The sequence below is a fragment of the Schistocerca serialis genome, chromosome 3, assembly GCF_023864345.2.
Source record: "Schistocerca serialis cubense isolate TAMUIC-IGC-003099 chromosome 3, iqSchSeri2.2, whole genome shotgun sequence".
NCBI lineage: Eukaryota > Metazoa > Arthropoda > Insecta > Orthoptera > Acrididae > Schistocerca > Schistocerca serialis.
In genome coordinates this window covers 904,385,138-904,412,309 of record NC_064640.1, presented here as the reverse complement: position 1 = coordinate 904,412,309, position 27,172 = coordinate 904,385,138, and the positions used below count along the sequence as shown (strand labels likewise).

Below are 27,172 nucleotides of genomic sequence, written 5' to 3'. Positions count from 1 at the left end.
TGTTCCCAAGGCTCATTGTTAGGTCCACTATTGTTCCTCATAGATGTATCTTCTATCTAATACACAACAAGCAGAATTAGTTCTTTTTGCAGATGACACTAATATTCCAATCAATCCAAGTATATATACAGAAACAGAAGGAATGGTAAACAATGTTCTTGAAAGTATTATTGACTGATTTCCTGCAAATTGTCTCATCCTCAATTTTAAAAAGACACAACATATTCAGTTCTGCGCATCTAGAGGTACTACACCAATGATAAGTGTAAAACATGATGAAGAAGTAAAAAAATGGGTGGAAGCTTCAAAATGCTTAGGTGTCTGTCTTAATGAGAATTTAAACTGGAAAAATCACATTTTAGAACTCCTAAAATGTCTTGGTTCAGCCACATTTGCATTTAGAATCACTGCAAACTTCAGGAGAGAGAAATCAGTAAGTTGAGATATTCTGAATATTTGCATTCAATAATCTCATATGGAATAATTTTCTGGGATAACTCATCTTTAAGAAAGAAAGACTTCATTGCTCAAAAACATGCTGTAAGAATAATATGTGGTGCTCACCACGATCATCTCGCAGACACCTGTTAAGGAGTTCGGCTTTCTGGCTACTGGTCCAGAGTGTATTTATCCCTTCGGTTTGTTGTAAATAATCCACTACAGTTAAAAAAAAAACAATGATGTACATAATTGCGATACCAGAAGAGAAAATGACATTCGTTTCTCCATGTTAAAGTTGTCTTTAGCACAAAAAGGGTGCACAATGCTGCACCAAAATTTTTTATTACTTAGCTGGTGATATAAAATGTCCTACAGACAGCATGGTAAAATTTGAAAACAAACTGAAAAAAGTTTCTCTTTGAAAAATCCCTCTATTCCATTAACGAATTATTATTGAGCACATAGCCACATTTACAAATAAATTTGCAACACAAATGTAACCTGACTCCTTCCACGTCATTATGATTTATCATGCAAAATGATCCAATGAACTTTAAACTAACTAATGTACTTCTCTGTATTGAGTTGTGTGTTCTGTAGACTGTTTTGAGCCCTGTTTTACTGAGTATGTTGCCTATTCTGTGGGCTGCCTTTTGTTGTAAGGCAGACTGTACCAGCTGCTTGTTGTACAGGTGTTTATTGTTCATATATATGAACAAACAAATGGCTCATCACCATTTCACAAAACAGAGATCTGGAACACACACACACACACACACACACACACACACACACACACAGCCTGTCTGATATTTACCAACTGACTACCAGGACTGCAAATCAATTTACAATGGTCAGCTAGAACATTATGAGCACCTACTTAATAGCTGGTATGTCCACCTTTGGCACAGATAACAGCAGCAACACATTGAGGTATGGAAGCAATTCGGCCTTGGTAGGTCGCTGGAGGGAGTTGGGACCGCATCTGCACACACAAGTCATTAAATGTCATAAATTCTGGGGAGGGGGGCAATGAGGTCTGGCGCCACGTTAAATTACATCCCAGATGTGTTCGACCAGATTCGGATTTGGCAAGTTTGGGGGCCAGCACATCAATTGGAACTTGCCACTGTGTTCCTCGAATCACTACATCACATTCCTGGCCTTGTGACATGGCACATTATCTTGTTGAAAAATGCCACTGCCATCAGGAAACAAGATCTCATGAAGGGGTGTGCGTAGTCTGCAAACAGTGTATGATACTCCTTGGTTGTCATGGTGCCTTATATGAGCTCCACTGGACCCATGGCTGCCCACATGAATCTTTCCCAGAGCATAATGGAGTCGCCGCCAGCTTGTCTCCGTTCTGCAGTACAGGTGTCAATGAGCTGTTCCCCTGGATGAAGAGGGATTTGCGCCCTCCCATCGGCATCATGAAGAAGGTATCAGAATTCATCAGATCATGCAGTGTTCTGCTACTGCACCAATGTCCAGTGCCAATGGTCACACATCCATTTCAGATGTAGTTGCTGATGTCATGGTGTTAACACTGGCACATGCACAGGTCGTTGGCTGCAGAGGCCCATCGTGTTTGGTGCACTGTGTGTTCAGACACATTTGTCCTCTTCCCAGCATTAAAGTGTGATGTTAGTTCCACCATTCCACCACAGTTGACAGCCTGTCCTATTTTAATAGTCTGCCCAGCTTATAACGTCTGACATCTGCAATGAACATGAGTTCACCTTTGTGTTGAATACACTCACCACAGCACACTTGTTGAACACCCGACAAGTCATGCAGTTTAAAAAATGCTCATGCTGAGCCTTCGGGTCATCACAATCTGCCCTTGGTCAAACTCACATCGATCACGTGCCTTCCTCATTCTACACACGGACAGCACACTGACTGATACTATATGCACCGTGCGTGTGTCTGGCTAGCAGTCATGCCCCACCAGGTTATGCTACTAATCGCCTGAATGGGTTTATATCAATAGGAGGTCGGTGGTCATAATTCTCTGGCTGATCAGTGTATGTAGGACAGACAAGCAGAAATTTTAATACCACATACACAAAGCACAGAAGAGCATTAAAAATTAACAGCTGTCATTATACATGCTGAACACCATATGGCCCCATTAGACATCAACATTGACTTGAAAATTCTCAAATTCAGCAACAGCCACCCCCCCCCCCCCGGCCCCCAACAAAAGCTAATAATAGAATAAAACTATCACATAAATAATGCCATAGTTGAAGGAAATAAAATAATAAATTAATACACAGCTCTCTGCAACAGAATTCTGTTCTCTGCCCTCTAAGAACTATCACACAACACCAAGCCACAAAAACCCACAATGGTTTAATAAAAAAAATTAGGAAAACGAGGAAGCAAGGACTGTTGCACTCTTTCTTCATAAAGATTGCAGATATGTCGACAGGCAGAAGTTACTAGAAATTCATGCATCTGTAAAAAGATTTATGTGCAAAATATACATCTTCCATTATCAACATTAGTGAAAGATGTTGCCGAGAATCCATGAACATTCTGGTCCGATGTAAATTAGCTAAGCAGATTCAAAGGCTTCTCTCCAGTCACTTGTTACCCAGTCTGCTGTGGCAATAGAAGAGAGCAAAAGGAAAGCTCAAGTTTTTAATTTTGTGTTTAAGAAATTATTCACACAGGAGGATCATAGAAACATACTGTTGTTTGAACACCACACAGACTCCCATATGGAGTACATAGTAATAGGCACCCCTGCTGTAGAGAAGCCCCTGCCGTAGAGAAGCAACTGAAAGTGTTGGAAACAAATAAGTTGGCACACCTGAATGGAATCCCAATTCAGTTTTACAGACAGCACCCTACAGCATTGGCCCATTCCTTAGCATTCACTTATCACAAATCTCTCGCCATGCACAAACTCCTAAATGACTGGAAAAGAGTGCAGATGATTCTTTAACAATGGTGTCCTGCAGAGTTCTTTAACACATTCTCAGTTCAATTACAATAAATTTCCTTGAGATGGAAAAGCTTCTGTCCATTAGTCAGTGTGGCTTAAGAAAGCACCACTCATGTCCTTTACTTTCACGATATCCTGCAAACCATGGATGAAGGGCAACAGGCAGGTTCAACAGCCCTACATTTTCAGAAAGTCGTCAAGATGGTACCCTGCTGCGTGCAATGGACAGTAGTTGTATCAAGTGACATTTCGTATCTTAAATACCATTCCCTCTTATACCTTCATCCTCCCTAAGTGCTTATCATTAAATAAAAGAACTTCATCATTAGCTGCAAGTGTAGCAGATGAAAATATGGTTTTAGGGCATCATTTCCATATGAGTGAATTTAGAGACTCATTTCGATTCTGAGTTTTGCCAAGAACATACTACTTCTTCTTTTTTTATATATGATCAACCAGAAACCAGTAAGTGGGCTTGAGAAGATCCAGGATACGATTTGGAAGCCTCTCTTTGTAAATGTAGGGATTGTTTTCCCTCTGAGCCCAGAAATATTTACACCAGCTAATGTGGCAGATGATGAATGGTATGTTAATCTGTTGATAATATGTGGAAACATGTAACCCATACTGCACTTTTCATGTCACTTACAGTGGATAGGTTCTGTCTAATAGCCTTGCCATCTCTGTCAGTAGCACAAGGCAAACAAGAAATGCTTTTTCATAAACAAAACTGCTGGTTTGTTACAGTTTCTAAGAAACACAACATTGTCACAGATGATCTACAAAACCAAAGAGCCTATAAAACAGCCTTCTGGATATATCCCATGCAAGTTTGCTTGAAAGTAATCTATGGAATCATTGTTGACTGAGCTAGTACTGAAGTGTCGCTTCAAAAAGTGGTCATGGCACGAATGTCATATCACACAGGCACTTCGGATGCAATTTCATCATCAGGCACTTCAGATGCAATTTCATCACCGAAAATTTGGGAACTTATTGTCCACGAGTTCTCCTACTAAATAAAAGATAAATTGAAAATTGACATTTTTGGTCAATTTCATAAATGTACATCCTCCCTTAAGACAGTTATATATATCCTTTGTTTTATGTGTACTGAATGAAAAGTTACAAATGTGGTTGGTTCTACAGTACTTCCTGTAGGATTATAACACAGGGATTTGCAAATCACTACACTCACTTCTCCTAGACATACCTACCAGTACCAGGCTGGTGGCTACTCTGTCCTGGTGGCTACTCTTGTCCTGTCTGCTGCCTCCGTAATGCCTCCATGCAACAGCTACTGCTGATCACTATAGCAGTACATAAATGTTGTTGTTATTGTCATTTTCATGACTTTTGCAAATTGCATATTGTGAATGTAACACCATTAAATTTTTCTTCCTCTTTAATCAACTCTCCATTAGTTATAAGCCCCCAATCAGAGCAAAATCACCATGTCACATGGTCCTTTGTGAAGGAAGGGTAATGTACAATGCATAATTACTCTTAAGTATTGTAACAGGCTTGATATTTTCAATCTTTCTTCCGAGACTGGAGCAGGGAGGCATGGGCCCATGTTCTGTACCACCAGTACTGATGCTACTGTGTCAGCACTGATGACACAGCAATTCCCAGGCAGCCAATGAGCTTTCCCCAATCAGATCAGGTAAGTTTTAGCTATAGCAAACCTCAGAGGTATCTTGCTCTCTATTACTGGCCTTGCAATGCACTGGATCAATCTTAGAGAGACTACAGTTTTCCACAATGCCTTCCTCTATGTAGGATCTCTACAGACCTTCTTTCCAATAAATCATTTAGGTGTCAATGGTGCCTTGATCATCTTATCCCTGATTTCACAGCCTATCCTGTCGCCCACACTCCTAGCTTGATGTTTAGTACATAAAAACAACTCAACAGGTTATATTAGATAAATGAGCAGGCCATGAAGCAGTATCCCACATGATGTACTTTCATGTGTTGAGCGAGAATGCTTAAGACACAGTATTAGAAACTACGTAAATAATAGAACTATTTATTACACCACACAAACAATGATCTGTAAGTTCTCATATTTCACTGACAGAGTTATACAACAACACATTTGTCATTATAATTTCGGACAGTCGTTTCTCGACCAGATTTCCTTACTTCACATTGTTACATTTGCCTTTCTCCATCATTTCTGGAACTTTCTGTCGCCATCATTGTAAACCCCTGTATTGACATTAACTAACACTAAAATATTGGTATATTATGTAATAATACTACCTCCTTCACATGATCAAACGTATCTGTATTGCGTGGACAATAAACTCAGACTACACATTTACAGTTATAGCTATTGTAAGATTGTTCTCATCAAGTATTATTATTATCTCCTTCACTTTCTCAGACGTTAAGTCCGGTTAAAAATGGAGTGACGCGGACCTTGATCAAGCGTCACTTCCTTTTCACTGTACGGTATGTGTTATATTGCATTTAGGAACTTTCGGGTAATTGAACATGTATCAATAATTACGGATTTCTGTAGTTGTATATATATGTTTGGATGTAGCTGTATCGCACTGACGTACTGGTGGATATTGTGTGGTATGACTCCTGTAGTCGATAGTATAATTGGTATGATGTCAACTTTATCCTGATGCCACATGTCTTTGACTTCCTCAGCCAGTTGGATGTATTTTTCAATTTTTTCTCCTGTTTTCTTTTGTATCTTTGTTGTATTGGGTATGGATATTTCGATTAGTTGTGTTAATTTCTTCTTTTTATTGGTGAGTATTATGTCAGGTTTGTTATGTGGCGTTGTTTTATCTGTTATAATGGTTCTGTTCCAGTATAATTTGTATTCATCATTCTCCAGTACATTTTGTGGTGTATACTTGTATGTAGGAACGTGTTGTTTTAAAAGTTTATGTTGTAAGGCAAGCTGTTGATGTATTATTTTTGCGACATTGTCATGTCTTCTGGGGTATTCTGTATTTGCTAGTATTGTACATCCGCTTGTGATGTGATGTACTGTTTCTATTTGTTGTTAACAAAGTCTGCATTTATCCGTTGTGGTATTGGGATCTTTAATAATATGCTTGCTGCAATACCTGGTGTTTATTGTTTGATCCTGTATTGCAATAATTAATCCTTCTGTCTCACTGTATATATTGCCTTTTCTTAGCCATGTGTTGGATGCGTCTTGATCGATGTGTGGCTGTGTTAGATGATACGGGTGCTTGCCATGAAGTGTTTTCTTTTTCCAATTTACTTTCTTCGTATCTGTTGATGTTATGTGATCTAAAGGGTTGTAGAAGTGGTTATGAAATTGCAGTGGTGTAGCCGATGTATTTATATGAGTGATTGCCTTGTGTATTTTGCTAGTTTCTGCTCGTTCTAGAAAGAATTTTCTTAAATTGTCTACCTGTCCATAATGTAGGTTTTTTATGTCGATAAATCCCCTTCCTCCTTCCTTTCTGCTTAATGTGAATCTTTCTGTTGCTGAATGTATGTGATGTATTCTATATTTGTGGCATTGTGATCGTGTAAGTGTATTGAGTGCTTCTAGGTCTGTGTTACTCCATTTCACTACTCCAAATGAGTAGGTCAATATTGGTATGGCATAAGTATTTATAGCTTTTGTCTTGTTTCTTGCTGTCAATTCTGTTTTCAGTATTTTTGTTAGTCTTTGTCTATATTTTTCTTTTAGTTCTTCTTTAATATTTGTATTATGTATTCCTATTTTTTGTCTGTATCCTAGATATTTATAGGCATCCGTTTTTTCCATCACTTCTATGCAGTCGCTGTGGTTATCCAATATGTAACCATCTTGTTTAGTGTGTTTTCCCTTGACTATGCTATTTTTCTTACATTTGTCTGTTCCAAAAGCCATACTTATATCATTGCTGAATCCTTCTGTTATCTTTAGTAATTGGTTGAGTTGTTGATTTGTTGCTGCCAGTAGTTTTAGATCATCCATGTATAGCAAATGTGTGATTTTGTGTGGGTATGTTCCAGTAATATTGTATCCATAATTTGTATTATTTAGCATGTTGGATAGTGGGTTCAGAGCAAGGCAGAACCAGAAAGGACTTAATGAGTCTCCTTGGTATATTCCACGCTTAATCTGTATTGGCTGTGATGTGATATTATTTGAATTTATTTGGATATTAAGTGTGGTTTTCCAATTTTTCATTACTATGTTTAGGAACTGTATCAATTTAGGATCTACTTTGTATATTTCCAATATTTGTAGTAACCATGAGTGGGGTACACTATCAAAAGCTTTTTGGTAATCAATGTATGCGTAGTGTAGCGACCTTTGTTTAGTTTTAGCTTGATATGTCACCTCTGCATCTATTATCAGTTGCTCTTTACATCCTCGTGCTCCTTTGCAACAGCCTTTTTGTTATTCATTTATAATTTTGTTCTGTGTTGTATGTGTCATTAATTTCTGTTTAATGACTGAAGTTAATATTTTGTATATTGTTGGTAGGCATGTTATGGGGCGATATTTAGCTGGGTTCGCTGTGTCTGCTTGATCTTTAGGTTTCAGATAAGTTATTCCATGTGTAAGTGTATCAGGGAATGTGTATGGGTCTGCAATGTAACTGTTAAATAATTTAGTTAGATGTGAATGTGTTGAGGTGAACTTCTTTAACCAGAAATTTGCTATTTTATCATTTCCAGGGGCTTTCCAATTGTGAGTAGAATTAATTGCTTGGGTGACTTCATGTTGCAAAATTATCACTTCAGGCATTTGTGGTATCATCTTGTATGTGTCTGTTTCTGCTTGTATCCACCGTGCATGCCTGTTATGTTGTACTGGGTTTGACCATATGTTGCTCCAGAAGTGTTCCATGTCTGTTATGTTTGGTGGATTGTTTATTTTAATGTGTGTGTTATCTATTGTCTGGTAAAATTTCTTTTGGTTTGTGTTGAATGTTTTGTTTTGTTTCCTTCTATTTTCACTTTTTTTGTATCTTCCGAGTCATTTGGCTAATGCTTCTAATTTCTGCTTCTTTTCGTCTAATTGCTCTGTTGCTTCTTGTTGTGAGATTTGACCTGACCTTTTTCGTTATTTGTCTGATATTTCATTTCTTATAAATTGTGTTAGCTGTCCGATGTCTTTTCTCAGTTTTTCTATTTTGATCTGTAGCCTGTGTTGCCATGCTGGTTTTGTGGGTTTCTTCTGTGTGTTGGTTGCTTCTGATCTCTGCCTAGTGTGTATATTTAGTGTAGTGAGTGCTCCTATATAAACCAGTAGTTGTAACTCTTCCATAGTTGTGTTTTCATTTATTTTGTTGTGTATGATTGTGTTGATAGTTTTTATTGTTGTTTCGACTTGTGGGTTGTTTGGTGGTCTATGCAAGAATGATCTAATGTCTGTATTTGTGTCTTTGTATTCTATATATGTTAGCTGAAATTTTTCTTCTATATCTAACATGTGTGTCACTTCGTGTTCTATTTGTGCTTGTTCTGGTGGCTGTCTTAAGATTTCGTTTTCCTCTGATTGTTTAATTGGTGCGTGTTGTTCTTTGTTTGTTTGCTCTGGGATGTTTGAGTCCATTACTGTATTTTCTTCTTCTTCTGATTGCACATTATTTTGTTCCAGTATTTGTTGTACTTGTTGTTTGATGTTTTCTAATTCTGACTGGGGTATCCTGTTATTTTTTATTATTACACGGATCTGATCAGCTAGTCGTTGTTCTGTTAAAAATTTTAATTCTGGGTATCTGGTAATAAATGTTGTGTATACTTGTGATCTGTATCCAGTTGTGTTGGTTCCTAGGTTTGTTGCTTGGTAATAACAGAACATGAGGTGTCGATTAACTTCATCTGACCATCTCATCCTCTGTCTTTGTTTTCCTTCTAGGGTGGTTGCAGGAAGCATATCCTGCAAAACACCTCTATTTGGATTTAGATCATTTTCCAGTTGGCTAGCAGTGTCATTACCATTGTGGGCGGGCATAGGGTTCAAGCGTCGTCCCCGACCATGACGGCGCTTGTCCGAGGCTTCTTTAGTTCTGTCCTGAACCAACTAATCACACTAAAAGGGGGGTTAGCCCTATTAGTGGTTTGTTCTTTTCGTCGCCTTTTACGACTGGCAGAATATACCGGAGGCCTATTCTTTTCCCGGGCCTCCACGGGTATGTTTAACACGTTCAGGATACATAATGTTCTTGGAACTCCTTGATTCTTCCACTGTCACATCAACCCAAATCAGAATCTGCCTTAGTGTCTGAGGTACATAGTTGGAAAACAAATCATTTTTCATAGATTCTGTTATCTTTTATAGTTTTTGTGATTTCTATACTTCTTCGGAGTACTATTTGTTCCACATAAAAATCCATAATTTGAAGAACTTTGCTCAACATAATTATACTACAAAGTTTAAATGTCTCACCTTCCCTTTCTACCCCATCCCATAACATTTTAGTAACTAATAGTAGCCTTTTAATTTACCCCATTTTTTGGAACAACTGAGGACAATATCATATGCTTCAATCTCCATCTATTAATTACTATTTATGAACAGCACGCACACCTTTGGTATTGCATGCAGTAACACATGCTTTTGTTTAGAACTTGAAATAGAAATTTGTCCTGTATGCATTTGGTGAGTTTTGAAGAAAGCACGAGTGATACTCAAAACAGATTAGCCCAGTCAACGAAGATCAAATTAGATTGAGTTTGGGGAAAAAATTTGTGGATTCAGAAATTTTTGTACAGTGGTAGGAGGGTGTGCCATGAACAACATACTAAAAATCCTGACTGGTGGGGTGTGAGAATGGAGGTGGCTTTTAAAGGTCATTTTTTAAACGTTTTTCTCAAATAACTCAAAAACCATGGTTTCTAGTGAAAATGTTCCCAATAAAAAATTAAATTAAATTATATTTCCTACAATAAAGAAAGGTCCTACTCATGTTTTTTTTTTTTTTTTTTTTTTTTTTTTTTCAGGACTGATAGTTTCCACATTGCAGTAGATGGCAAAACCACAATCACAGATTTTAAGAAACAGTGTTTAATGATATAAAATAATTATTTGTTTATTGTTAAATGAGGTGGGTTAAGAATAAATATTAAATGTATGCACCACATCCTAGTGTAGTGCATATGCATTAAGAGACAATTTTTATTCTGGGTTGTGTGATGGGCTAGTTGGGAAGGGGTGGGTGGGGTGGAAAGAGGTGCATTAAAGAAGATAGGTTGCCAGATTATGGTCATGCACTTCCCTCCTTCATAGATCTGTGATCTGAAGAGTGAGCATGCAAATCCCCACTCTCTCAATCCAATTATATCACAAAAAACTACGGGGTGTTTCATAAAGTTATATGGATGCTTCCATAAATTTACTGACCCTTATGCAGCTTACCTTGGAAATCATTAGATCGAAGCACCTGAGGGGTGTTTATTGATAGTGAAGTTAATGATGACACATTTAAAGTTTCCAGTAAATGCACACACACAACAACTGTGTGTTGCCAGTGTGCAAGCAACCACACTCGACAAGGCTTTGCATATAACCACAAACAGCCAACACAGTAAGCAAGTGGTTCTCGAGAAAGAAGGGGGCTGGCTAATACCACCTGACTCACTGAAATGAGTGCAAGTTTCATCAGTAAGTTGAGGGGGGCGGGGGAGGGGTGGAGGGAGGGCGAGGGGGCAGGAGGGGGCAGGAGGGGGCAGGAGGGGGCAGGAGGGGGCAGGAGGGGGGAGGAGGGGGGAGGAGGGGGAGAGTGGGAGGAGGGGGAGAGTGGGAGGAGGGAGGCAATGAACAGTTTGACGGATCTTGTCACATGAGACATTTTATTTCACTACAATTTTTTTCAATATTTCATTTAACCACACACATTCATGTAATGTTAATAGCTTTATATGACAAGCTGCTTAATCGGATCACACACATACTGCATTAAATGGCAGGCACTATGTGCTCCATGCCATGTACCATGAAGAGCTATCACTTACATTAGTGGCGGGGAATTGTGGGAAGGGCAAGTCAAGACAGGTGCAGTATTTGCCAGTTACCGTGTTACCCTTCAGAAAGCAGCTAATTACAACTATTTTTGCATTAAAAAAAAAGTAATAATAATTCATAATTTTTCCAGCAGATGAGAGCTACTTCACCAGTTTTCATGCAGTTCCAGCGACTTACATTCACATTTTTGAATGTGGTTTTATTTTTGGTGTGAGGTGGTTTACCCATGTCTCATTAAAAGGAACAAACCAGTGGATAAAAGTGGTTAGACTATTTTTTTTAAAAATGGCTTAATCAATCAGTTTTGCATTTGCTTTTGGTCAGCATTCAAAAACTGCAACATTCATCTTGTACAAAGCTTTCTCATAATTGTGTCTCTCTCCAGAATGTAATATTCTCCTACTCCTGATAAGACGATGATAGCTGTCTCATACACCTTTGATCACCAAAAATTTGCAGTATTACACAAACCGCTTATGCTTTCATTTGTGGTTGCAGTTCTGAGATGTCCTTCACACAGATTGTTGTTAGAAGAGAAATAACAGTAATATTGGAATTCAGCTCCCATTTATCAAATGTTGAAAATTCAGGACCAAATTGTGTTGGTTAATGATGAACTGAGGGGGGAAGGGGAAATATTCTAGTAGAATGATTTGAATGAAGCACATGTGTACATATTCACATGCCCATCCACATCTACAGTACCACCTACATAGGTGTAAGCACGTGAAGGTGTTCATGTGAGTATTCGTGCAGGTATGGGTGTGGATGTTGGTGCCCATATGATTCATTCATATGGGTGAAACAGAATATCTTCCTCCCCCCCCCCCCCCCTTCATCAATACTGGAAACTAATCCAATATAGCGAAAATTTATAAATATACACCACACACCGTTCTTTTAAAAAGAAGTATACACCAAACTGTTTCACATATAATGTTGGAACTTCGTACAATTACTGGAAAATGTGTAGCAGTGTGCGAGTGCGCATGTATTTGCAAAGTATAAGCTTTCTCAGCTAATATCACTTCTTTGTAAATCATGTAAAAGACATTATGTGTCAAGATTGACAATATACAAAAATGCAGTACACAATATAGAGAAGTTCACAATAATTCATCAACCATGACTGTCCTTTATGACTAACAAAGAACAAGACAGGAGAAAAAACAAAGATGTGGAGTAGTAACAGAAAGATTCAGAAAACAATTTAGAGTGAACTGAGTGGCAAACAATTTGTAGAAGAATCACACGAATTTGCTAATAAAGTGTTAAAAACCTGACAAGCATTTTTATTTCATCATATTTTGGGTGTGCATCTGCGACGACAATACGAGGTGCATTCAAGTTCTAAGGCCTCCGTTTTTTTTTCTAATTAACTACTCACCCGAAGTCGATGAAACTGGCGTTACTTCTCGACGTAATAGCCCTGCAGACGTACACATTTTTCACAACGCTGACGCCATGATTCCATGGCAGCGGCGAAGGCTTCTTTAGGCGTCTGTTTTGACCACTGGAAAATCGCTGAGGCAACAGCAGCACGGCTGGTGAATGTGCGGCCACGGAGAGAGTCTTTCATTGTTGGAAAAAGCCAAAAGTCACTAGGAGCCAGGTCAGGTGAGTAGGGAGCATGAGGAATCACTTCAAAGTTGTTATCACGAAGAAACTGTTGCGTAACGTTAGCTCGATGTGCGGCTGCATTGTCTTGGTGAAACAGCACACGCGAAGCCCTTCCCCGACCTTTTTGTTGCAGTGCAGGAAGGAATTTGTTCTTCAAAACATTTTCGTAGGATGCACCTGTTACCGTAGTGCCCTTTGAAACGCAATGGGTAAGGATTACGCCCTTGCTGTCCCAGAACATGGACACCATCATTTTTTCAGCACTGGCAGTTACCCGAAATTTTTTTGGTGGCGGTGAATCTGTGTGCTTCAATTGAGCTGACTGGCGCTTTGTTTCGGAATTGAAAAATGGCATCCACGTCTCATCCATTGTCACAACCGACGAAAAGAAAGTCCCATTCATGCTGTCATTGCGCAGCAACATTGCTTGGTAACATGCCACACGGGCAGTCGTGTGAGCGTCCATCAGCATTCGTGGCACCCACCTGGATGGCTCTTTTCACATTTTCAGGTCGTCATGCAGGATTGTGTGCACAGAACCCACAGAAATGCCAACTCTGGAGGCGATCTGTTCAACAGTCATTCGGCGATCCCCCAAAACAATTCTCTCCACTTTCTCGATCATGTCGTCAGACCGGCTTGTGTGAGCCCGAGGTCGTTTCAGTTTGTTGTCACACGATGTTCTGCCTTCATTAAACTGTCGCACCCACAAACGCACTTTTGACACATCCATAACTCCATCACCACATGTCTCCTTCAACTGTCGATGAATTTCAATTGCTTTCACACCACGCAAATTCAGAAAAAGAATGATTGCACGCTGTTCAAGTAAGGAAAACGTCGCCATTTTAAGTATTTAAAACAGTTCTCATTCTCGCCGCTGGCGGTAAAATTCCATCTGCTGTACGGTGCTGCCATCTCTGGGACGTATTGACAATGAACGCAGCCTCATTTTAAAACAATGCGCATGTTTCTATCTCTTTCCAGTCCGGAGAAAAAAAAATCGGAGGCCTTAGAACTTGAATGCACCTCGTATTTTTGTTTCCGATATTTCAGCTAAGAAACACACAGCTATTTTCAAAGTGAGTGAGTGACTGAATTAAAAGTAACTTAAACATTAGCATTTTTGTTTGTCTAATGGAAAGAGTTCAGAGTTGATTATACTAGTTGTTACAGATAACAATACATAATAATTTTGGGAACCTTGACAGAGATAACTTTATTTGCATTTGTGGTGATGATACTGTGTTACCAAAATCTACATAGGAGTAGAGAAAACTAGAAAAACATTTTCAGACTATGTGATCAGCAAACTTGAACTAGGGTGAGACATCAACACACTTTTCTTTTTTTATGTTAATGTTAAACTGCACTGTCAATATTAACATGAATTGCTAACATGTTTTTACACTGGAGGAAAAATCTCACCTCGCCTATCAAAATAAATATTAAAAATTCAAATACAAATTGTTAACAACATACCTGACATTTCTGTAATTTCGTCATAGCAGTATGGTGATGAGCTATATTTATGTTTGCACAATTTCTCTCCAACAGAAGGTGTCCGTATTCCCTCACAATCTTGCACGACGCGTACTGTTGGAGGTGCCTATGAAGTGATATTATGAAGATGTAAGTCTACAAAATAAATAAATATTTATATGTACTTCATAACATAAAGGTGTGGAAACTTAGAAAAATGTTTGTTGCAGAGAGCATACAGATTCAATGAAGTTTATTGTCTGCAAGCACATAAAATAAACAGATTTATAATGACTGTGCAATAACTGAAAAATGGGTATCAAATCTCTAAAAAATAAAAGACTGATCCAGTGGTGAAAGTCAAAAAGATAGTGTCACAGCTTAATAATCAAATGTACATCAGAAAATACACAATAAATGGAAGCCAAATAAATATAAAAGTAGTAATTTTACTACCTGGCGAAGCAGAATGAAGACCTGATCAGGGTGGCGGCACCATCATCTTTACAGCAAAGAAGCAAGGAGGGAGGTAGTAATAGCGTACATTCCAGTGTTCTCACTAGCACAGCACTGTCGCTTACTACTTGTTTGTACATATAACTGAGCAAAGTGCCCATTTACAACAATGACAGAAACAGGAAGTACAGTATATCCCAACTTTGCTGCTCACGACATGTCACTGGTAAAACCAACTTCCCTGGTGATACTGCTAACTCCCTTAGCTGTGCCTGTTGTATCATCATGTGCTATTTCAGTCACGGACTGTAATGTCAACTCTACGCTCAAATCCACACTGAGTGAGTGTACTTAATTCTCAATTTCCTCGTCTGTTACAATATTACTGCTCCAGTAGTCTTCACACTCTTCTTAGACTGACATACTACTTAGTTACAGCTTTCCAAACGTTACCAAACACTGTCACAGCAGCGTATGCAGTCTGCTGTTGTGGATGACAGGTCAGCCAAAGCTAATGACGTGGAGGTCAGGTTCAACTCTCAATGAACATCTCAAATTTTTCTCCGAAAAGAGGTCAATTCAGCCTCGTGAAGCCCAATGCCAAGTTAATTGAAAACAAAAGCAGCAAAATTGATGTGTAAGTCACTGAAGAGGTGTCACATTGAAGGGCTTATACCAGGTTGGGCAACACACAATGTTGTTTATTACCAGTAAAAGCATCAAATGTTATTTTTGTCAGCTTTGAAAACAAGATGCTTGATGATTACTACTCCAGATATTATTCCTTGCAAGAGTTTAGACCAGTTCTATGGGATTTATGTACAGATGGTTTGGTGGCCATATGAGGGGACCCATTTTCTTCTAAAATATTGTCAATGGCATGAAATGGATACGGTTTATTCTTCTGAATGCCGAAAGTTCAACTTTCTTTGTCTCTACCTATTTTTAAAACTTTTTTTTGTCCATTTATGTACAGTAATCCAAAATATAGGAGAGGTTTATACGAAACTTACCTCCTATCACTGGCCTGCATCCCCAACAACGAGAAATTGATTGAGCCAGAATGAAATTTTCACTCTGCAGGGGAGTGTGTGCCGATATTAAACTTCCTGGCAGATTAAAACTGTGTGCCGGATCGAGACTCGAACTCTAGGCTTTTGCCTTTCGCAGGCAAGTGCTCTGCAAGGTAGGAGATGAGGTACTGGCAGAATTAATGCTGTGAGGATGGGTCCTGAGTCGTGCTCGGGTAACTCAGATGGTAGAGCACTTAGCCGCAAAAAGCAAAGGTCCCAAGTTCCAGTCTCAGTTCGGCACACAGTTTTAATCTGCCAGGAAGTTTCAAATTGATTGATGTTTTTGTTTGACAATACTACATACAAAGGAAGGTTCTGCCAAAATGTAAATAATTTAGGAGTGAAGCAGTCCACTAACTATATAGCAAAAATGTTGAGTCATACACATTGTGCAGGCTGGATGCACTGCCAGCATTGTGTGTCCAACCTGCACACCGTAGATGACTCAACGCTTCTCCTACATGGTGAATGGTCTCCTTCGCTCCTAAATTATTTACATTTCACCACAACGTTCCTTACTACATAGTACTGTCAAAAAAAAAAAAAAAAAAACACACACATCACTCCACTTCCCATTGTTGTGCATGCAGGCAAGTGATAGGAGATAAGTTCCATGTACAAATATTTTGGACTGACATACAGAAAAGGGTAGAAAAGTGTTTTAAAAATATGTAGAGACAAAGAAAGCTGAATTTTAGGCAATAAGAAGCTTCAACCTTCTAGTCATATGAATCTATGTTTTCTCTACATAAATTACTGGCTCCTTCAATTCTCGTGATTAATTATTTTGTGAAATTTAACACAGTGTGCTCTTTTTGCAATATTGTCCTCTAGTTCATGCATGATGGCCAGCAACTTTGAGATCGAAATGTCATAGAAGGAACAGTTTTTACACAGTTTCTTTGGCAGTCTGGAAGTCTAGTTCTACGCGAAAAAAGCTGTGAAGTTTTTGCGAAGATGGTATTGCTGCCCAATAACACATTTACCCATATCATCACCGAAATATTTCCTGCATGCATTTTGATGCTTCTGCTTTGGGGCAGATAGGTTAATCCTGTTACACTCAGTATCACCCTCCCTTTCATAATTTGCACATCACATCACTGACTTTCTTATGTTTTGCTGATCAACATTTATTTGCAAGTTCTGTTGCCTTCTCTGTCAGCACTATCACCTCCGACTCGTCAGTAAAATTAATGATGAACAGCAAGCACTGACATCTGCTCATCAAGACATCTGAGAGGTAATAATGTGTGCTACTTTGAAGAGGAACATCGCTGTGCCAAGTCAAGTGACTAAGTTCGTTCCTGCTATGGCCAAGTACGCAGTCAGCTTTGCCAGGTGATACAACACTAACAAGTCCTAATGGAGACAAAAGTTACATGTCCCATAATTCATCACACGTGTGTCTGCTGATGCTTGCCACAGTGGAGTCCAACAGAGATGCCATGGATGTTCACACTGTTGTTGTTGTCGTCTTCAGTCCTGAGACTGGTTTGATGCAGCTCCCCATGCTACTCTATCCTGAGCAAGCTGCTTCATCTCCAAGTACCTACTGCAACCTACATCCTTCTGAATCTGCTTAGTGTATTCGTCTCTTGGTCTCCCTCTACGATTTTTAGCCTCCAAGCTGCCCTCCAATACTAAATTGGTAATCCCGCGATGTCTCAGAACATGTCCTACCAAGCGATCCCTTCTTCTAGTCAAGTTGTGCCACAAGCTCCTCTTCTCCCCAATTCTATTCAATACCTCCTCATTAGTTATGTGATCTACCCATCTAATCTTCAGCATTCTTCTGTAGCACCACATTTCGAAAGCTTTTATTCTCTTCTTGTCTAAACTATTTATTGTCCATTTTTCACTTCCATACAAATACTTTCAGAAACGACTTACTCACACTTAAATCTATACTCGATGTTAACAAATTTCTCTTCTTCAGAAACGCTTTCCTTCCCATTGCCAGTCTACATTTTATATCTTCACTGCTTCGACCATGATCAGTTATTTTGCTCCCCAAATAGCAAAACTCCTTTACTACATTCAGTGTCTCATTTCCTAATCTAATTCCCTCAGCATCACCCGACTTAATTCGACTACATTCCATTATCCTCATTTTTTTATGTTCATCTTATATCCTCCTTTAAAGACACTATCCATTCCGTTCAACTGCTCTTCCAAGTCCTTTGCTGTCTCTGACAGAATTACAATGTCATAGGCGAACCTCAAAGTTTTTATTTCTTCTCCATGGCTTTTAATACCTACTCTGAATTTTTCTTTTGTTTCCTTCACTGCTTGCTCAATATACAGATTGAATAACATCGGGGAGAGGCTACAACCCTGTCTCACTCCCTTCCCAACCACTGCTTCCCTTTCATGGCCCTCGAATCATAACTGCCATCTGGTTTCTGTACAAATTGTAAATAGCCTTTCGCTCCCTGTATTTTACCCCTGCCACCTTCAGAATTTGAAAGAGAGTATTCCAGTCAACATTGTCAAAAGCTTTCTCTAAGTCTACAAAGGCTAGAAATGTAGGTTTGCCTTTCCTTAATCTAGCTTCTAAGATAAGTCATAGGGTCAGTATTGCCTCACGTGTTCCAATATTTCTACGGAATCCAAACTGATCTTCCCCGAGGTCGGCTTCTACCAGTTTTTCTATTCATCTGTAAAGAATTAGTGTTAGTATTTTGCAGCCGTGACTTATTAAATAATAGTTCGGTAATTTTCATATCTGTCAGCACCTGCTTTCTTTGGGATTGGAATTATTATATTCTTCTTGAAGTCTGAGGGTATTTCGCCTGTCTCATACATCTTGCTCACCAGATGGTAGAGTTTTGTCAGGACTGGCTCTCCCAAGGCTGTCAGTAGTTCCAATGGAATGTTGTCTACTCCCGGGGCCTTTTTTCGACTTAGGTCTTTCAGTGCTCTGTCAAACTCTTCACGCAGTATCATATCTCCCATTTCATCTTCATCTTCATCTACATCCTCTTCCATTTCCATAATATTGTCCTCAAGTACATCGCCCTTGTATAGACCCTCTATATACTCCTTCCATCTTTCTGCTTTCCTTTCTTTGCTTATAACTGGGTTTCCATCTGAGCTCTTGATATTCATACAAGTGGTTCTCTTTTCTCCAAAGGTCTCTTTAATTTTCCTGTAGGCAGTATCTATCTTACCCCTAGTGAGATAAGCCTCTACATCCTTACATTTGTCCTCTAGCCAACCCTGCTTAGCCATTTTGCACTTCCTGTCGATCTCATTTTTGAGACGTTTTTATTCCTTCTTGCCTGCATCATTTATGGCATTTTTATATTTTCTCCTTTCATCAAATAAATTCAATATTTCAAGCCCTCGTCTTTTTACCTACTTGATCCTCTGCTGCCTTCACTACTTCATCCCTCAAAGCTACCCATTCTTCTTCTTCTTCTGTATTTCTTTCCCCCATTCCTGTCAATCGTTCCCTAATGCTCTCCCTGAAGCTCTCTACAACCTCTGGTTCTTTCAGTTTATCCAGGTCCCATCTCCTTAAATTCCCACCTTTTTGCAGTTTCTTCAGTTTTAATGTACAGTTCATAACCAATAGATTGTGGTCATAGTCCACATCTGCCCATGGAAATGCCTTACAATTTAAAACCTGGTTCCTAAATCTCTGTCTGACCATTATATAATCTATACGAAACCTGTCAGTATCTCCAGGCTTCTTCCATGTATACAACTTGCTTTTATGATTCTTGAACCAAGTGTTAGCTATGATTAAGTTGTGCTCTGTGCAAAATTCTACCAGGCGGCTTCCTCTTTCATTTCTTCCCCCCAATCCATATTCACCTACTACGTTTCCTTCTCTCCCTTTTCCTACTGCCGAATCCCAGCCACCCATGACTATTAAATTTTCGTCTCCCTTCACTATCTGGATAATATCTTTTATTTCATCATACATTTCTTCAATTTCTTCGTTATCTGCAGAGCTAGTTGGTTCCCACTATATCTAACTTTAACCTATCCATTTCCCTTTTAAAATTTTCTAACCTACCTCCCCGATTGAGGGATCTGACATTCCACGCTCCGATCCGTAGAACGCCAGTTTTCTTTCTCCTGATAACGACATCCTCTTGAGTAGTCCCCGCCCGCAGATCCAAATGGGGGCTATTTTACCTCCGGAATATTTTACCCAAGAGGACGCCATCATCATTTAACCATACAGTAAAGCTGCATGCCCTCGGGAAAAATTATGGCTGTAGTTTCCCCTTGCTTTCAGCCGTTCGCAGTACCAGCACAGCAAGGCCATTTTGGTTAGTGTTACAAGGCCAGATCAGTCACTATAAACAGTGAAATACAAAAGCAATGTTTGTGTAAAAATAACTATCCACAATATAAACAAATGATTATTTGCAAGATCTTTCCTAAAATGTATAAAATGCGTATTTGAACATCAGCTGTTGTTATTTTAAACCCAAATATCAACCTGTTTCAGTCATGGACTATCTTCACTGATACTATCCAAAGATACAAATAATTATATGTAGTATATAAGAAATGTCAACAGTTCATTTCAAAGAAGTGTGAAGTATACATGAATACTTACAGGGTTAAAATGGTTTGAGCCACCACATTACATTTGCCATTGCTTAAATAGTGTGTAGAGCGTGTCATGAATACAATATACGACACAGGGCTTTTAGAAGCAGACATCCTAATACTAAAGGCAAAATATTGAGGAGTTGCTCAAAGATCTTTAAAAAAGTATTTTCATCATACAGTATAAAAATATCTCAATAACAAGTTACTTGTTAATGCAGAGGACTGGACTACCTTTAATAAACATCTTTGGTACAGTTTCATATGTAAACAGAAAACAAAGTTGCTATCTCCAAATGTCGATGTTACATTACAAGGTATAAAACACTATAAAACCCTAACGTTACACAGTATCATATTCATTACATACACTTGACGAAATGTATATAAACAAACATAAATTATATCATAAACGTAATGGAAATTGGTTCTGTACCATTGAAACTAGCTACAAAAGTATTCTGATACGCGTTGAAATGTCACTTAGCATTCATATGCAACTAAGTTGTAGTACTCAACAATTACTGTCAAATACTGACTATATTTAAAGGAAAACATGTGTAAATAAAGTTTGATTACAGTGCATAATCAGAAGCCTAGTATGTCAGTAATGCTAGTTATCATACAGAAGAGAGGGGGATAAGTAATCACAGCATAACAAACCATGTGCGCAAATTTGGCATTCAGAAATATTGACAACACATGTATATAATAGTGGCAGTGATGAGTAACATTCTTTAACCACTATAAAACTTTAGCAAATAATCATTTAAGGCTCAGCCATTAAGTATACAGGGTGGTCCATTGAAGGTGACCGGGCCAAATATCTCACAAAATAAGCATCAAACAAAAAAACTACAAAGAATGAAACTCGTCTAGCTTGAAGGGGGAAACCAGATGGTGCTATGGTTGGCCCGCAAGATGGCACTGCCATAGGTCAAACGGATATCAACTGCATTTTTTTTAAAAATAGGAACCACCATTTTTATTACATATTCGTGTAATACGTACAGAAATATGAATGTTTTAGTGGGATCAGTTTTTTCGCTTTGTGATAGATGGCGCTGTAATAGTCACAAACGTATAAGTACAGGGTATCACGTAACATTCTGCCTGTGTGGACGGTATTTGCTTTGTGATACATTACCCGTGTTAAAATGGACCGTCTACCAATTGCGGAAAAGGTCGATATCGTGTTGGTGTATGGCTATTGTGATCAAAATGCCCAACGGCAGTGTGCTATGTATGCTGCTCTGTATCCTTGACGACATCATCCAAGTGTCCGGACCATTCGCCGGATAGTTACATTATTTAAGGAAGTGTTCAGCCACATGTGAAATGTCAACAATGACCTGCAACAAATGATGATGCCCAAGTAGGTGTTTTAGCTGCTGTTGTGGCTAATCTGCACATCAGTAGCAGACAAATTGGGGCGAGAATCAGGAATCTCAAAAACGTCGGTGTTGAGAATGCTACATCAACATCGATTGCACCCGTACGATATTTCTATGCACCAGGAATTGCATGGCGACAACTTTGAATGTCGTGGACAGTTCTGCCACCAGGCACAAGAGAAATTTAGGGGTGAATGACAGATTTTTTGCACGCATTCTATTTTTTTAGCGACAAAGAGTCATTCACCAACAGCAGTAACATAAACCGGCATAATAGGCACTACTGGGCAAGAGAAAATCCACGATGGCTACGAAAAGTGGAACATCGGCGACCTTGGCGGGTTAATGTATGGTGTGGCAGTATGGGAAGAAGGATAATTGGCCTCCATTTTATCTATGGCAATCTAAATGGTGCAATTTATGCTGATTTCCTAAGTAATGTTCTGCCGATGTTACTACTAGATGTTTCACTGCATGACAGAATGGCGATGTACTTCCAACATGATGGATATCCGGCACATAGCTCGCGCGCGGTTGAAGCAATACTGAATAGCATATTTGATGACAGGTGGATTGGTCATCGAAGCACCGTACCACGGGCCGCAGGTTCACTGGATCTGACGTCCCAGGATTTCTTTCTGAGGGGAAAGTTGAAGAATATGTGCTATCGAGATGCACCGACAACACCTGACAACATGCGTCAGCGCATTGTCAATGCATGTGCGAACATTACGGAAGGCGAACTACTCACTGTTGAGAGGAATGTTGTTACACGTATTGCCAAATGCATTGAGGCTGAAAAACATCATTTTGAGCATTTATTGCATTAATGTGGTATTTACAGGTAATCGTGCTGTAACAGCATGTGTTCTCAGAAATGATAAGATCACAAAGGTACATGGATCACATTGGAACAACCGGAATAAAATGTTCAAACATACCTACGTTCTGTATTTTAATTTAAAAAACCTACCTGATACCAATTGTTCATCTAAAATTGTGAGCCACATGTTTGTGACTATTACAGTGCCACCTATCACAAAGCGAAAAAAGTGGTCCAACTAAAACATTCAGATTTCTTTACGTACTACACGAATATGTAATAAAAAATGGGGGTTCCCATTTAAAAAAACACAGTTGATATCCGTTTGACATATGGCAGCGCCATCTAGCAGCCCAACCGTAACGCCATCTGGTTTCCCCCTTCAAGATAGACAAGTTTTGTTCTTTGTAATTTTTTCGTTTGATGCTTATTTCGTGAGATATTTGGCCTGGTCACGATCAATGAACCACCCTGTATATTTTGAGATGCATATAGAAAAAAATCTTCACATAATAAAGGCAAGTGATTGCTAAAGAAAATATGCACTTGCATATGTATCCACTTAAAAACATTAAATGGAATGTAGACCTCAGTCTACAGGTGACTTATCTAATATATCAATACATGATGGTTATGTACATAACAGCATAGTACAATAAACAGTTTTAAATAAAAAAAACAAATATATGACCTGTTGCTTATTAAAATGAGAACCTCATCTTGGGAGTAAGAACATACGTCAGGAAGGCACCTTATTGACCAGAAGTCCATGTCAAATATAAAAAAAGTTAAACAGAATTGCAGAGTGTTTAATATGCTCAGTTTGTAAGAACAGGAGAGAAGTTACAAACATTTTATAAATGTGTATGAATAACAACAGTAATACACAGGGTGTGGATAACAAACCATAATACAATCCACCTATACGGCAACTGCATAATGAAGAAGCCTCACAGCTGGTACAAGACAACTGTGTGCAATAAAAATGTCATTAGCATTACATGTTGACATTAAAATGGTAGATAAAACTTTTAACACGTACATAAGGCAATGTCTTCATATCATAAAACTAAGCTATAAGATTTATCATGAAGACAACCCTAATGGGATGGGGACGGGGGAGGGGTGAGAGGAATAGTGGTAGAATTCAAAGAGACAAGTTATGGATTAGAATCAGGTAAGTGAAAGACATCAGAAAAATTCTCTAAGAAAGGTTTATTTTTCCAAATCTTTTTGTTCACTGAGATCATCACTGGGAGTTTTTTTTTTAATTTTTATTTTATTTTATTTATTTATTTATTTATTTTTCTTTCTCTTCAAAGTTACAAAAGATTTCAGTTTCCTCCAGATGGTTCACACTTAACACCTTTTTTTGCTTGATATACTATTTTCATATTCACATCAATGGTAACTATTGTGTGGTTACAAGCTTTAAAACGGAAGCCAAGAGCCGAAGTGTTATTTTATTGTGTGTGTTCAAGGATCCTTGTCTTTAGTCCCACTCCCCCAGTTTGGCCTATGTAAAACTTTCTGCATGGTTTACAGTTAATTTTGTAAACACCTGGTCTGTCATATACTGACGTTTTTGCTCTGAGCACTATGGGACTTAACATCTGAGGTCATCAGCCCCCTAGAACTTAGAACTACTTAAACCTAACTAACCTAAGGACATCACACAAATCCATGCCTGAGACAGGATTCGAACCTGCGACCATAGCAGTCGCATGGTTCCGGACTGAAGCGCCTAGAACCACTCGGCCACCGCACCCGGTGACTTTTTTGCAGCTAAGTTTTTTTGCAGTACTGTTGAAATACTGTTGCTGATTATGTTAAACACTCTGCAATTCTATGTTTAACTTTTATTACATTTGACATGGACTTCTGGTCAATACGTTGCCTTCCTGATGTATGTTCTTACTCTCAAGATGAGGTTCTCATTTTAATGAGCAACAGATTATATATTTGTCTTTTACTTAAAACTGTTTATTGTCCTATGCTGTTATGTACATAACCATCACATATTGATATATTAGGTAAGTCACCTGTAGCCTGAGGTCTACATTCCATTTAACGTTTTTAAGTCTATACATATGCAAGTACATATTTTGTTTAGCAATCACTTGCCTTGGTTATGTGACGATTTTTTCTATATGCATCTCAAAATATATACTTAATGGCTGAGCCTTAAATAATTATTTGCTAAAGTTTTACAGTAGTTAAAGAATATTACTCATCACTGCCACTATTATATACATGTGCTGTCAATATTCCTGAAAGCCAAATTTGCGCACATGGTTTGTTATGCTGTGATTACTTATCCCCCTCTCTTCTGTATGATAACTAGCATTACTGACATACTAGGCTTCTGATTATGCACTGTAATCAAACTTTATTTACACATGTTTTCCTTTAAATATAGTCAGTATTTGACAGTAATTGTTGAGTACTACAACTTAGTTGCATATGAATGCTAAGTGACATTTCAACGCGTATCAGAATACTTTTGTAGCTAGTTTCAATGGTACAGAACCAATTTCCATTACGTTTATGATATAATTTATGTTTGTTTATATACATTTCATCAAGTGTATATAATGAATATGATACTGTGTAACGTTAGGGTTTTATAGTGTTTTATACCTTGTAATGTAACATCGACATTTGGAGATAGCAACTTTGTTTTCTGTTTACATATGAAACTGTACCAAAGATGTTTATTAAAGGTAGTCCAGTCCTCTACATTAACAAGTAACTTGCCATCAAGATATTTTTATACTGTATGATGAAAATACTTTGTAAAGGTCTTTGAGCAACTCCTCAATATTTTGCCCTTAGTATTAGGATGTCTGCTTCGAAAAGCCCTGTGTCTTATATTGTATTCATGACATGCTCTACACATTATATAAGTAATGACAAATGCAATGTGGTGGCTTAAACCATTTTAACCCCGTAAGTATTCATGTATACTTTGCACTTCTTTGAAAAGAACAGTTGACATTTCCTATATACTACATATAATTATTTGTATCTTTGGATAGTATCAGTGAAGATGGTCAATGACTGAAACAGGTTGATATTTTGGTTTAAAGTAACAACAGCTGATGGTCAAACATGCGTTTTATACATTGCCTGACGGCTGTTGATAGTCACCTTCCAAAAATGTATAATTTCCATAGCTTCAGTATCAGAGCTAACTCTTAACATCAATTTTATGCACTGAATGATTCACTTCCTAACAAACCCAACTAAATATATCAAAATCTTTCACAGTCCATTTTACTGAAAGGTACCGTACTCACATTTAGTTTTATAGAAACAGCAGCCAAATGAAAATGAGACAGATGGAAACATAGTAAACAAACTGTTTGTTATTACAAAAGTAATTGCAATAACTTTTAGTACATTTATCCCAAGACAATACAGTCAACGCCTTCATGGAAAAATGTCTGAGGTTGCCTACAGAACCACAATTGTACCCACACATACATCTCTTTGTCCAAAGCTAATTGACGGCTACAAATGCCTTTCTTCAGGACTCCAAAAATATGGAATCACATGGATTCTAAACAACATTGGCAACATGTGGGCCTGCTCATATGTTGCCAAGGTTATTTAGAGTATGCTGCAGAAGTAAAGGCACTGATTGTCTTGTCTCACAGTGGGATAACTGTACTAACTGCTACTTTTGAAATAATAAACAGTTTACTTACTTTATTTCCATCTGTCTCAATTTCATTTGACTGCACCTTGTATTTCCCTTCTGTCGCAGGTCATGTTCCAAATTACATGGTCACACACAGAATATATTTTATAGTGACTGAAACTTCTTTCTACCACTAAGGAATTTAAATCTGTTTTTGTAGAACTTATTTATTCTAATGTTACAGACGAATCTTGGTAGCTCAGTATGTTCATCAGTTAAAACTTGTTGAATTATACATTTTTTTTTTGGATCATGATTTTTTTTTGGAAATATGCTCTATACATTTTCGTACACTACTTCACATATAATTCCAAAGAAAGACTTCAGTTTAGGGATGATAACTTTGAACATGTTTAGTAACTCACAAGAATTAGAATAACAGAGAAATAGAGTAGCCTGCCTCCATGAAGCAATTAACAACCAGTTGCTGTTGTTGTTGTTGTTGTGGTCTTCAGTCCAGAGACTGGTTTGATGCAGCTCTCCACGCTGCTCTATCATGCACAAGCTTCTTCATCTCCCAGTACCTACTGCAACCTACATCCTTATGAATCTGCTTAATGTATTCATCTCTTGGTATCCCTCTACGATTTTTACCCTCCATGCTGCCCTCCAATACTAAATTGGTGATCCCTTGATGCCTCAGAACATGTCCTACCAACCGATCCCTTCTTCTAGTCAAGTTG

General features: G+C 38.3%; 1 protein-coding gene across 2 annotated transcripts in view; it reads right to left on the bottom strand.

The window, feature by feature from the left end:
- Positions 1 to 27,172, bottom strand: part of LOC126471157 (zinc transporter foi) — a 156,265-nt gene that overhangs the window by 35,670 nt on the left and 93,423 nt on the right. For both annotated transcript variants that reach the window (XM_050099259.1, XM_050099258.1), the window contains exon 8: positions 14,469 to 14,595. In XM_050099259.1, the coding sequence (XP_049955216.1) occupies positions 14,469 to 14,595 (127 nt within the window). The remainder of the gene's footprint in view (positions 1 to 14,468; positions 14,596 to 27,172) is intronic.